This window comes from Brachypodium distachyon, chromosome 2 (assembly GCF_000005505.3).
Source record: "Brachypodium distachyon strain Bd21 chromosome 2, Brachypodium_distachyon_v3.0, whole genome shotgun sequence".
NCBI classification, from domain to species: domain Eukaryota; kingdom Viridiplantae; phylum Streptophyta; class Magnoliopsida; order Poales; family Poaceae; genus Brachypodium; species Brachypodium distachyon.
Window position 1 is genome coordinate 49460135 of NC_016132.3, and position 14074 is coordinate 49474208.

Genomic DNA, 14074 nt, shown 5'->3' on the forward strand with positions numbered 1-14074 from the left:
CGATGACGGCCATAGCAATGGAGTCAAGATGTAGTTTCGAAATCGAATGCTCCGCCAAAGCTGAAAGCCCAAAGGTGTGTGTTTAAATTCTACGCTAGTTTAGTTTTTGTTGGGCTGTTCTTTCCATTAAGGGCAGCTTATTTAAATTCTACGCTAGTTTAGTTTTTGTTGGGCTGTTCTTTCGATTTACACCTTTGGGCTTTCAGCTTTGGCGGAGCATTCGATTTCGAAACTCCTAAAACCTTTCCTCCGCACGGCCCACGCCGCCCCAAAGTCCTCCCCGTGCCCCGCCGTCCCCCGCTTCCAGAACCCTAGCTCCTCCTCGTCGATGATGCCGGGCATGCCGGCTGCCAACGGTGGTGCCATCGTCCCGTTCTCAGGGGAGCCACACCATGCGGCGTCGGTACCACACGTGCGGCCCATCCGCCACGGCGTAGCGCCGCCCATCTTCCGCGTCTACGTTTCCTGGTCAAGCGGCAACCTCCTGCAGGTAGCCTGTCTCCGACAGCCGAGTCCGGAGGACGGCGGAGGCAGCGGCTCGGAGGAGGTCGCCGGGAGAGTGGTGGAAGTGAACCTTGGCGTTGGCAATGGCAGCGCGGAGGTCGAGAAGGAGGTCGATGAGGCAGAGATGCGGCGGATCGAGTACGGTTCAGTACCGGCCTTCGCGCTGCTGCAGAGCAGGAAGAACGCCCTTGCAGGTACTGCTGCAATGTCCCACATGCAAGCAGTCCCAGAGCACGCTGAATGGTGAGCCTTTTGTTTTTGATGTGATAGCTACCCAAGCCTTTAGAAGCTCAAGTTGTACCTCTGAGATTCCGTTCTGATGCATATATTCATGCCTGCAAAAATTTAAACCTCGTTGGGCCATATCACAGGCACAGCTTATCAGCTACTGCAGTATCAAATCTGCTTTCCTTAGTGTATGGTATGTTCTGTAGATGAGCATGCTTTTGATTTCAACTTGTTTCATTAGGTGGCAATATGTGCTCGAATACAGCAAAACCATCGGTTATCTCCTTGGGAACCCAGATTCTCTTCCTGCTCCCATGATCGAAGATGCAAGGGCTATTCTTAAGGTAGAACTTCCCATGTATTACACCATTTCTTGATTTTCTCTTCAACAACGTTTTCCTATCATTTAAGTTCAGTTAAAAGAATTATGTTTCTGAATAAAAGGTGAGTGCTATATTTTACTATACAGGTTAAAGAAAAGCCTACTAGTTTAAAAGCTGCCTGGGAATTGTTGGAGATATTCTATGTCGATAAACAGTTGCACAGCTGGCTGCCTGAGCGGCTTGTTGATTGGTTAGCCGTAATGCTCCTTCTTTGAACAATTGCCTTGTCCCACCTAGTAAGTCCTACTTACTGTTATAATGCCTAGGCTTGTCTCTCTTATTCTCTCTCATGTGATTTTAGGATTACGATAGCCTCTTGACCAAGACTGATGGTACGGTGTATTGCAAGCTTAGCAATTTCCAGAAAAAGCTCATCAACCTGCAGGTTTGATTCTTCTATATGTATGATAGTCTATAGGTCAGAATGGTACCTTACAATCACGTCATTTGCAATTTCTCTATATAAACTCTAATAGCTGATCGTGCTTTTAAGTTGATGGGTGATGGCTTAATGTCTGTTTTATGTTATCCATTTACATCTATCGATTTGTATTGCTTCCATGTTCTAATCATCGTGTCTTACTATTGGTGAGATAAATTGACAACGAGGCAACATTTTATAGATTGTTGAAAATGATCCTGATTACTGGAATGGATTATCAGCAGCACTTTCAGTTGGATGGCTTGACGTTGTGGTATGTCTATTTCCTTTCACATTTGTATAGGTTTATACTCATATATGTAGCCTACCGTCTGAAGTTGTTTTTTCTTGCAGGTGAATATGCTACGTTTTCATGGATCGTACCAATTGGATCAGATGGATAACCGTGAGGTACCTAGGTTGTTGCTACTTTGGGGCCATTCTTCATTTCTTTGTCAGCAATGTTGATCTTGCAAATGAAATTGATTTAAGGGTCTAGGTTATTTGATGATTCCCCCTAATTCGCCCTATTTATCCGAACCATGGACTATGCCCAAATGTAGAATTATAACCATGGACTGCCAAGAGTTATTGTGGTTCAGCTATTGCAGCAAATGCAATTATGTTATATTGATGTCTGTATCCTCTCTGTTGAATGATTTAAAGGTTTAAGCCTATTTAAAATTCTGTTTAATTGGTTACAGCAATTGTGGAGAGAGCTATTAAGTCGCAATGCTGGATGTACCATAATTTTGTTAATATGATTGTGGGAAGAGAGTGACTGTGAGGACTTACGATTCTCTGGTCTGTTTGGGATTTTCTTTTCTTCATAGTTTGACTGGATACTTTCATTTCAGAAATAAGACAGGGCAAAAAAGTTACTATGGTATATTGTAATTCATGCTTTGATTTTATTATCACTGGTGCTGATTTAGTTATGTAGTACTTCATTTTTCCTTCGCAATTTTTTTTACTGGGACCTATATTTCCTTGTAGCTTTGACCATATGCTATTATTTGTATGATGTCAGTAGATTTTATGCACAACTAATCCTAACAACATGATTTCCTTTGGTCCATCAGACAGAAAACGGATTAGTTGAGGCTGTTGCTGTTCTTGTCTCAACCATGCCGCGCATGAGACCAGATTTGCCAACGGGTAAATTAGGCCAGTGCTGTAAAACAAGACCTGATTTTATCAAGGTATGCTTTGTAAATTGCTGCTGTCTTTTCAGGCATCTCTCCGTCCCTCTGAACTTTGGACATTGCATGTTAGTGCGTTTCATATTGCAAATCTATGCCACTAAAGTAAAGATAATATTTTTTCCTTAACTTTGCAAAACCATAACATATACAAGAGTATTAGTTAGCCTGTTTCTACACTCGTTGCTGCTTGCATGACCACCATGATGACCGGATACTACTGCTCATGTCACTGCATACATACGACCATATTATACTTCTGCCCACTCAGATGTTTGCTGCTTGCACTGCGATGGAGCACCATATCTATTTGCTATCCTCTGTACTTGTTAATTGTTATGCACTTTCTGATTCACTCCACTGCAAGTTATCACTTCTACCTTGTGCTCTCTCCTTGCTGCTGCTGCCTGCTTTGTGCCCATTGTTGAAGTATGAGTGCATGGCCACCTTTCTTCAACAGTTAAATGTCTGGCAAATTATTCATGAAAGTTTGTGGTAACAGAGTCAAAATAACTAAGTTCGAGACCTGGCTGGTCCCAAGTGAAAAAGAATCCAGCCATTTTGAGTCCATGTCATAGGCCTGAGGGAGCCTAGATTTGAGAGTGGAGTATATTTCCTACCTTTCCTCGGTGAGCTTAAACTTTTGGACAAACTAATTGGTGCTTGAAACTCAATAATCGCGTAAGTTTAAGGAGGTTTGTTTTGGGACCAACCCTATGAATGGTCAGGCATTACAATTCTGGTCACAGTGCTGATTGGTCAGGGCACAGTTTTTAATGTGGCATATATGGGTTTCTAAATTTTGTGCCTGCTTTTGGTACCCAGAGATGCAAATCTTGACTAAACTGATTTAGTGTATGTATTTTGATAATCCCCTATCTGCTCATGGTAAGATGACATATGGTTTCAAAGTGAAAAATGTAATACCCTTCTGATTCTTTTAATTGAAATGGTTTTACCTTGTTACTCATCCTCTCAAATTGGTGCCACACTGGTTGGGCTTTGTGAAATAGCAGCACCAATCTTCCATACTTATTCTTTCTGTCTTTTCAAACTTGAGATTCATGTATAAAAAATGTACTCACAAAGTTGTCGCAGTTGAAGTTAGTGGAAACATTTTGATTAGCTATTTGTATTTGCAGGCCTGGGAAAAATGGCGAGGTCAAGTAAGTAAACTGGAGTGCAGTGCATTTTGGATTCAGTGTGGTCACCAAAAAACTCGTGATGGTTTGAAGAATCTGCTTCACATCATGATGGGGAATATAAAGGACGTCACTGCAGCTACTTCCCACTGGCTGGAGCTATTCACTTCTCATGTTCTTTACATAAGGCCATTTACGGTGGTTAGTCTCATATCCATGCAGTTAGTCTTGTATTGTCAGTTCTAATGTTTTGTGGTTCATTTGCTTGACTAATATTTGTGGCATTCCTTGATGCCCGATGCTTGAGTAAAGATGTGCCAGATGCCCTTAGTTCCTCCATTGTCGACCAAAATTTTCAATTTAGATTGATCTGTGACATGATCTCAGGACCCATTGTATGAATGGCAGCATATGTTTGAACAATAACTCGTGTTTTAAGATGACCAATATTTACCCTGAGTCCCTGACTGAATTTTCTGAAACCTATTATCTCTTTTATGATGCAATTATTAACTTTTGGCATAGACATGCAGACGATAAGAATATGCAGCTATTATGATGCAAGGGAGTACATGTTTGAACAATAAAAATATCATGTCATGTTTTGCTAAAATCTACATTATTTCAGGGTTTCGAAGGTATGCATCACTTGGCACAGAAATGCATACAGCTTAAGCCGTCTTTCGACAATAATGGATTAACAGGCCTCCTTACTGGTATCCTTTCAGAAAACCCAGAGGTTGGCGTCCAACGTTATCCTCCTGACTTCCATTTGACCTTGAACTACCCTTTCTTGGTGGCGTAACATCTTTTTTTCATGGTTAGGTTGTCTTGGCAGAGTGCACAAAGAAATTTGGACCATGGTAAACTGGCAACTGGTATTCGATTTTCTACCTACTGTCAACTTTGCAACGCTGTGATCTAATAGATTTCGCCATCTCTAACTGTAGGATGGTCACACATGCTATGGAGCTGTTGGCAGCTGATAATGACTACGCAGATATTATGTTGCATGAAGAGCGGCCTAATTTTGGTGGTATGAGCATAGAGGAACTGCACCGGCTTGTCTATGCTCAAGTTTTGTGTTCTCATTCTTTAACTTGGCAAGTAAGTTTTGTAACACCACTAAATAACTAGACCAGCTTATGTTATGTCGTTTGGTTCATCTTTGAATATCCTGGTGTATGTATTGGCGGTATCATGTGGTTTGCTATAATCCGTGGTCCAGTTTGATGTATTAGATCTTCTATGCAACTGTGTTATCTGTTTATGATAGGCGAAATACTTGTTTTGATATTGTTAGTAATGGCCATCTTGCACGTTTGGTGCTCAGATTGCACCGACTTATCTGTCCTCATGTCTAAACCAAGGCCTAGGGCTCTTGGAAATTCTACTTCTCAAGCAACCCATACAAGATAACCGTCTAGTACTGAAGGTACATGTATTTGACTTGATATTTCCTTGCAGTGTTCCTTTATCTTTTATTTCTTACATAAAACTTTTTTCTAAGAGCAGACTTTGGAGCTTTGCCGTTTGTATGAGCTGGAGAATGTCAGTACAAACATCATGAAGGTAAATGTGGTTTGCGAATTGTAATTCATGCATAACTTTGAAGAGTTTGAAACACACTCGTTCAAGATCATCTTAGGGTCTGAACAAGGTTTAGCCTTTATCTAAGTATTCAAACTTCAATTAGGGAGTCCTTGTTTTCTAGTCTAACTTGCTGTCCTCTGGCCGTAACTTGACCTAAGAGTTCCTGTAACCCGATTTAGTAACTTTTTGATTTTCTCTTTTAGATTGCAGGTATTTTTCATTGGAAGCATGGTAGAAAAGGGACAGGTGTTTACTGGTTCCAGCAAGCTCATGATAAAGTACGACTTGATAGAATTGCTCAACAGTTATTTGAACGCATTGGGGAGTCGGTCGCAGCTGATAATTTTAAGGTGCCAAGTTCTCCCCTTATGTCTCCCCTACTGTTAGGTTTTTGTTCAGTATTAACCAAGTAAAATTGATGAAAAGATGTTTTAGCAATGATATCATTCATGGCAATATCTAATAGTGGTTTTGCATGGTCAGCAATGGGAAGGGTTGCTTGAGTTACTAGGTTCTGACATTGGTAGTGCCGGTGGTCTTGAGTTCCTTCACAGGTATTTCTTTCCCTTTTCATCAATTCTCTCTCTCTCTCTCTCTCTCTCTCTCTCTCTACAATAATAGTTTATATCAGCTTAACATATGCTTTAACAAAGGTACCGAGATTTCAAAAGATCCCTTCAGCAGGCGCTAGAAGGGAGGACTGCTGAGGCTGCTCGGCAGACCGTGGAGTTTCTTATACAGGTAAAAGTGTACACATCAGCTGAGCTCCTGCAATTCAGTTCATGACCGCTAGTAGAAGAGGTGTAAAAAAGCAGGCACCTTAGAGGACGCCGATAGTCTATTCTGGCTCCATGTTTATGATCTGAGGCATTAATTGATTGCTTATATATGATCTCTTTTGCAGTTAATGAGAAACCCTTCTACACCACAGCGTTTCTGGCTGCCTCTTCTACATGACTCGGTAAGCTATCACAGGCTTGATCAGTAGTTAAGATCTTCATTTAGTAAAGTAGCTTAGCTAAATCGTATGTCTCCCTACCTTATTTTAATCCACACTAACCTTGAGGTTGTTTTGGACATTTCATTCTACTTGTCGCCACCTTTTCTGCAGGTGATGCTACTTAACTGCAAACCCCGCCCGCTGTTGAATGTTGCTGAAACGACCTTGTTGTTGAACAAACTACAAGAAGTGTCAATGGCCAAGCTGCGCCCTGACTATTGCAGCAATCAGCTAACAAGCCATGCACTGAACTCCGTCAGATTGGCTCTGGCATCGAATCTCGCCTGCGCCATTCTTGAAGAACCTTGAATTCTGATCATCTTTAGTGGAGTATCAGATCCAGTTTGCTGGATGCGGGGAGTGTTGTTCTCTCGGCGTTGCTTGGCAGTTAAATTGTCAGGCCCTGTATGTTTCTTGAGAAAAGTGTACGAGAGGTGCGGTGGAGGTATATCACTGTATTTTGTTTTTTTAGCTCTAGTGATCCCAGCTGTCGTTTTCTCCCCTACAAAGCGATGCTTGTAATTGTATTTTGGGGGCTAAATTTGTGTTACTAAAATCTCAGTGTACTCACTGCATCCAGTGGTCTTCTTGGAAAGAAATGGAAGTATTAACGGTTTTCACACTTGGACAAGTCCAGTGGTGTTGGTTCTATTCTAATGTAGAAGGGTATCCGAGTTGATTTGCTTTCGTCCGTGAACCCCACGTATGTTTGCAGATATTTTTGCAACCCTCCATTCCCATGTTCAGATGTCGGTCAGTCCAACGGTTCTTACCGTATGTATCACTCTGTTCCTAAATGTAAGAAGTTTTAATTTTTTATTAGAACAAGATAGGACTCCTTAAATGTAGGAATGGAGTGAGTATGGTTGATTTTGAATTTTATTTTATTGGGTCAAGAGAATGTCTACCATTTTAACTTCTCTAATCCGCCAGTGGCCATCAACACTTCACTGCTTCAGTTCGGTCAGGGTACGATACCAGAGCAGAGGGCACGATACAGCTCCACTCCGCCAGTGGCCATCCTCCCCAACTCAACGCCCCTGCTTAACCACAATGGCGGAGCTTGAGGCCACCGTGGCGGCCAGCGGCGGGGGTAGCGCCCGACTCAGGAAAGCCTTCGGCGGCGTGCTGTGTGCTTTCACCCTCCTCCTTATCGGCATCCTCGCCTTCTCGATCCGCCTCTTCTCCGTAAGATCCATTTTACACTTCTAACCCACGTCCTCTGGATCCTGCTGGGAATGGCATTAGGATTTTCCGAATGCTACGCCTATCTCACTTGTCCCTTTGGTGTTTGGTGTTTGGTGTGCCGTCAGGTGATCAAGTACGAGAGCGTGATCCACGAGTTCGATCCCTACTTCAACTACCGCGTCACCCAGGTTGGTTTCTCCGGCGCCAGATTGTTGCTAACTGTTCGATTGTTCAGCTGTCTGTGGAAGCATGTGAAATTGAGCTCAAAGAGTAGGAAGCCACGTTCATATGTTGTTCGGTCTGTCGACTGTTATGGATTAGCTTATGGACAGATTTCGTGATAGTATCCAGTGGTGAGAAAATTGGGATCAATATATGATTGGGACTTGGCATAATGGCATGTGATTTTTTTGGGTGTAGTTTGTTGTTTAGATTTCCGTGCACGTATTTATCTGTTTGGTCTTGGTGTACTGAAAGCATTATTGTTGCTCATTTATATTTCTATCCACTATATGTTTGATATTTCGCTTCTTTATTTCAGTTTTTGACAAAGAGTGGAATCTACGAGTTTTGGAACTGGTTCGATGATCGAACATGGTATGGTTGCTGGGACATATGAATAATTCAGAATAAATTATTTATCTTCTTAGCTTCTTACTGTTACCTGTAAAATAGGTACCCCCTCGGGCGTGTTATTGGTGGCACTGTTTATCCTGGTTTGACACTGACGGCTGGCACTATATGGTGGTACGTAAAATGTTGCAATCCATAGCATATTATCATTTATCAGTGAAATACATTGTTCGACTGCTTTTGAAAACTGTGCCTAAAATCTTTGGTTGGTATAGGTTGCTAAACTCCATTAACATCCCTCTGTCGGTGGAAACTGTCTGTGTGTTCACTGCTCCGATTTTCTCAGCGAATGCTTCCTGGGCAACTTATCTGTTGACAAAGGTTGTTTTCTTCATATAAAATCACACGTGCTAGCTCAAGTTTTACCACCACAAAAATTAACTATATAATTTCCCTCCAGGAAGCAAAGGGACATGGGGCTGGTTTGATGGCAGCAACTATCTTAGCAATGGTATGTTCTGTTTCTTTTTGTCTTTTCTTTTTGTGAGGAAGGGTAATATCCAAGGAAGCCTTGTGTAATTGACAAGTAGGTCTATTCCCTGCACGTCAAAAGCATGAACAGTCAGAGTGATCTTATAATTGCTTAATCAAAGAACATGTATGAAACTAAAACTTAGAGCTAAGTGGCTGAAACAGCTCAGAATGGCCTGGGGGAAACTAGAAAAATATGGACTGGAGCCAAAAGCTGGAAACCAATCCTTCTCTGAATTATGGGATTTGAAATTGCCTGTCGCTGAAAATCCTAATATGAATGTATGATTTTTTGCTTCTGTGGGCATGGAGTAGAGGCCGACTGTCTCATTTATTTGTGATCTATGACACGAGACTGTCTTTCCATCTTTTTATACATGCCTACTTACTACTATCATATCCTTATACCCTACCTTGTAAAGAGCACTTAATCGACAACCTACTTATCACTCCTCCCACTATGCAGGTCCCCTCATACATCTCAAGATCTGTTGCAGGTAGCTACGATAACGAAGCTGTAGCAATATTTGCTTTAATATTCACATTTTATCTATACATAAAGGTTAGGTTCTCAAGTTGTCCTTCAGAATTTTAGGCCTGGTTCTTTTTTTGCCTTCTCTTTGTGCCTTGAAGATCACATGAAATGATTCTGCAGACACTAAACACGGGTTCACTATTTTATGCAACGCTTAATGCTCTCTCATACTTTTACATGGTAAGTTTTTCTTTGACAACCTTAAAAGAGCTACAAGATACCACAGATTTTCGAAATTACACTGTATTTCTCCTTTTCAGGTATGTTCATGGGGAGGCTACACATTCATCATCAACCTTATCCCTATGCATGTTCTCTTGTGTATTGTCACTGGTCGTTACTCTTCACGACTTTACATTGCTTATGCTCCCCTTGTAAGTCCATCAGTTTAGTGCCTTACCAAATGTGCACAAATGAATGGTATGAATTCTTGCCCTAACAATTAGAACCACACAGGTTGTACTGGGAACACTTCTGGCAGCATTGGTGCCTGTTGTTGGTTTTAATGCAGTATTGACATCGGAGCACTTTGCATCATTTTTGGTAGACCAACTATCTATCTACGTACAAATGTTTTCCTTTCTCCCATGAACTCAGCTTATTGATCCAAAATCTTTCTGTCTGTTAGAAAATGGCTAACCACTTCCTCCTAATCTCTGGAAATGATGTTTGATTTCCAGGTGTTTATAATCCTCCATGTGGTTGCTCTCGTGTATTACATCAAAGGACTTTTAACTCACCGACTCTTCAAAGTGGCTACGACATTTGTTATAACAGTTGGTTTGTAAGTTTGTGATGTTGAAATCAGTTCAAATGCATAAAAAGAGGTGTTAAACTTGTTAGTGGTTCATAATGTTCACAAGGAAACATTTGTTGCTCATAATTTAAAACAAAGCAGATGTTCTGTACACATGCTAATATCAAGGATTCCTGCAGAGCCCTTTGTTTCGCTGCAGTAGCAATACTTGTTGCACTAGTGGCATCTAGCCCAACAAAAGGTTGGAGTGGGCGCAGTCTGAGTCTACTTGACCCGTAAGTTCTCATCAAAATTTGGTTCGCAATACACTTATTTTGATGCATTGATAATTAAGCTGACTCTGGTCATTAAGAGCACATAAACATGACACGATTTAATTAGAGCCATCTTCCCTCTGGATTTAAAGTTGCTAAAGAGATGTACCACAATTAAGGTTTAAGCGTTGGTACAAAAGGACTTTTATTTCCATTACTGATTAGCACACATATTTAGTGATACCTCAAATCAGCATGCAGGACAGAAATAATTCTAAATCCAGTTATGATGGATCCATGCTTCTTCGTTTTCTACATAAGATGATGCGTTGAATTCTTTTTTTCTTTTTTTCTTTTTTTCTTTTTTTCTTTTTTTTGCGAAAAGATGCCTTGAATTCTTTTTGTTTTGTTCGTTTCTTACAGAACCTATGCAAGCAAGTATATCCCTATCATTGCTAGCGTGAGTGAACATCAGCCACCTACATGGCCTTCTTACTTCATGGATATCAATGTGCTAGCCTTCTTAGTTCCTGCTGGGATCATAGTAAGTGTTCATATTTTGTTGAAAGATGGAATTTAGTTTGTGTTTAGCATTGTTTTAATTTATTTTCCGTAACACAATTTGCAGTCATGCTTCTTACCTTTATCCGATGCAAGCTCATTTTTGGTCTTGTACTTGGTAACTTCAGTATATTTCTCTGGTGTAATGGTAAGTCTTCATTGTGGAAGAAATTTACAGTACCGTGCTGGTTTATTTATCAGTTGAAAGTAATATTGGTGCACTGTTAGGTACGACTTATGCTTGTCCTCGCCCCTGCTGCATGCATTTTGTCTGGGATTGCTCTGTCAGAAGCTTTTAACGTCCTGACACGATCAATGAAATTTCAGCGCTCAAGATCCGATGATGGCCTTTCTACTGTATGATTCTTCCTTCATCATTATTGTTCGATAGTTAGATTCTGCAGAATGTTTACTGATGTATGGTGCCCTTTCAAATTGAAGGCTAGGGATAGTACCCCAGGGAGTTCCAGTGCTGCAGCTACTATCACAAGTTCAACAGAAAATGATAACATGACAAATGAAAAAGCAGAAAATGTTTCAAAGGAAAGACCATCAAATAAGAATCGGAAGAAGGAAAAAGAATCAGTGGGAAGTTCTGCTGTCAGGCATGAAAAGGAGGAAAAACTTTGTGTACTGCCTTCCGAAGCATCTGCTATGGGTATACTGTCCCTGATCATACTATGTGGATTGTATGTGGTAAGGTAGTGTTATCACCGGAAGCAGCATTCTCGTTAGAGTAAGACTGTTAGTCAATGATGCCATTTTCGCAGGTCCATTGTGTATGGGCAGCTGCAGAAGCATACTCTGCACCCTCAATTGTGCTGACTTCTCGTTCACATGATGGGTTGCATGTTTTTGATGATTTCCGCGAAGCTTATGCATGGCTGAGCCATAACACAGAAGTAGAAGATAAGGTATGCCTTCTCACCTATTCTTGTCACTCAATTGTATAATGGTGACAGTAATAGGATAACGATTGTTGTAGGTTGCATCTTGGTGGGACTATGGTTATCAGACAACTGCAATGGCCAACAGGACTGTGATTGTAGACAACAATACCTGGAATAACACACACATAGCGACAGTTGGGACAGCAATGTCGTCCCCAGAAAAAGCAGCATGGGAGATCTTCAATTCCTTAGATGTAAAATATGTGCTTGTTGTCTTTGGAGGTTGATGCTTTTTGGACTTTTGGGAATAACAATATTTTAAGCAAGTGCTTCCAGATTCAAGACTCCCTAACGCCTGGTAATTTTTTTATTTTCAGGGCTTATTGGCTATCCAAGTGATGATATTAATAAGTTCCTCTGGATGGTTCGAATCGGAGGTGGTGTATTCCCTCACATTAAGGAACAAGATTACCTTGTAAGTTCTGAGCTTGCCTTTTGCAACTCATTGGTAGTACCCCCTTCCCAAAAAGTAAGTCATATAAGTTTTGTCCTAAGTCAAACTTTTTTGAGTTTGACCAAGTTTATACAACAAAATATAAACATCTATAATGTGAAATAAATATACCATGAATGAAAACATATGCCATGATGAATCATTAATACTGATTAGGTGCTGTATATTTTGGTATTTATTTCTATAAACTTGGTCTTGCTCAAACTTATAGTTTGGGAAGGAGGAAGTATTTTGTTTGTAAACTCATTTTCAGTTAGTAATTTAATAACTTGGGAAGAAAAACACTGTCAGCTATGTGAAATTCCAAATCGCTTTTGAATTCTTATGTTATATTATTTCTATAGAAGGATGGCAACTACCGTGTTGATGCTCAAGGCACCCCAACAATGCTGAATTGCCTCATGTACAAGCTTTGTTATTACAGGTCTGTCAATTCGGAAGTTAGCATACCATGCTCAAGTAACACAACTACGGTTTTTTTTTTTGACATTTGTTCTCCTTTGCACATAGATTTGTTGAGACTGATGGTAAGGGATTTGATAGAGCGAGAAGATATGAAATAGGAAGGAAGCATTTTAAACTGACCCATTTTGAGGAGGTGCAGTGCTGCTACTCTCCCCCCCACAATCATTTGGAAGTTAAAATCACATCACGGCCTTGATTGACTGCATCTGCAGCGTATTCATCTACTGTACTGTATTGCTTACTGCAGGCTTTTACAACCCACCACTGGATGGTTAGGATTTACAAACTAAAATCTCAAAAGAACAGGGTCCAAGGAGTGTTGAAATTGAAATCTGTAAGTCAGACAATACTGCAGCTTGCCTACAATCATGTACTTTTGAATCTAACATCTTTTCCCTGCAGAGTTCAAAAACAAGCTCGATGCACAAAGGCGGCAGAAAGAAGAACCCATGGCAATAGTCCAATAGAGATCACAAACTCACTATGTGTCCGCGAGAACAATTAGTTTAGATCGACGCAAAAAGAATTAGTAATTCTTTCGATTAGATTGGGGAGACGGTTTTTCATGCTTCATTCCTTTTGTTTGTTACACCTCCAGTGTATTTCTGGGATCTCGGGTATTGCAGATGAACTATTTTGATAGGTTCTGAAGTGAAAGGCTGAAATGAAAGTTCATGTCCATTGTGGGCGATCCACTTTCTGTGTAGAAATTGAAAGTGAACAACAGGAATTAATATAACGATGTCGACGAGTGCATTACTGACAAGTTGAACAACTAGCTACCAGGCTACCAGCTTGATATATCTTGGTTCATCGGTTTAAGGTTTGTTTGGATCTCAGAGTTTGATTGACTAAGCAAGTGTACCAATTGTCCTAGCTCTTTGTCCAATGCGGTTAATGGCAAACTCTAGTGCTCAGATCTGTCATTGCTGCTTTTGTTCACTATGATTGCATTGTAAGATTTCCCAAAGAGTCTTGTGGTGCAAAACGAGCTAAAGTACTCCATTATGGAAGTTGCTCTGAAATTCCTTGCTTAGGAAAGGAAAATTTCAATGTGAACCCTTTGCATAGATGCAAGTGCAAACGCCCGCAATTACCATGAGAAACGGCAAGTGCAAGTATCCGGTGAAAACTCTCATTCGGTGCAAACCGTGCAAACTTTATAAAAACCACGTTTAGAAGTTTCAAAAAAATTCTGAAAAAATACCATATATTGGTACTATGATGTTCTACAAACCTGCAAAATTTCAAGTTCAAAATCAAAAACATTTGAGAGAAATTAAAAGGAGAAATTTACAATGAATAGCGTCAAACACTGAAAAACCACTATTCA

At 40.6% G+C, this 14074-nt stretch overlaps 2 protein-coding genes across 2 annotated transcripts; both read left to right on the forward strand.

Moving 5' to 3' along the window:
* The first annotated feature begins 250 nt into the window (after positions 1–250).
* Positions 251–7104, forward strand: LOC100830016 (nuclear pore complex protein NUP85). The gene is made up of 18 exons (XM_003569744.4): positions 251–747; positions 974–1076; positions 1202–1312; positions 1417–1500; positions 1739–1810; positions 1891–1947; positions 2619–2738; positions 3881–4081; positions 4509–4619; positions 4706–4743; positions 4831–4987; positions 5214–5315; positions 5396–5452; positions 5677–5823; positions 5957–6027; positions 6127–6214; positions 6378–6434; positions 6585–7104. The coding sequence occupies exons 1-18, from the start codon at positions 329–331 to the stop codon at positions 6780–6782; spliced, it is 2193 nt and encodes a 730-aa protein (XP_003569792.1). The 5' UTR covers positions 251–328; the 3' UTR covers positions 6783–7104.
* Positions 7105–7394: 290 nt separating this feature from the next.
* On the forward strand, positions 7395–13554 carry LOC100830628 (dolichyl-diphosphooligosaccharide--protein glycosyltransferase subunit STT3A). The gene is made up of 23 exons (XM_003569746.4): positions 7395–7661; positions 7787–7849; positions 8203–8258; positions 8337–8408; positions 8510–8615; positions 8695–8745; positions 9232–9327; positions 9421–9480; positions 9561–9674; positions 9757–9843; positions 9981–10084; positions 10237–10332; positions 10735–10855; positions 10940–11020; positions 11101–11229; positions 11314–11568; positions 11643–11786; positions 11858–12044; positions 12140–12237; positions 12621–12700; positions 12787–12874; positions 12989–13075; positions 13144–13554. Exons 1-23 carry the CDS (start codon positions 7527–7529, stop codon positions 13198–13200), a joined length of 2367 nt encoding a protein of 788 aa, XP_003569794.1. The 5' UTR covers positions 7395–7526; the 3' UTR covers positions 13201–13554.
* Positions 13555–14074: the final 520 nt, after the last annotated feature.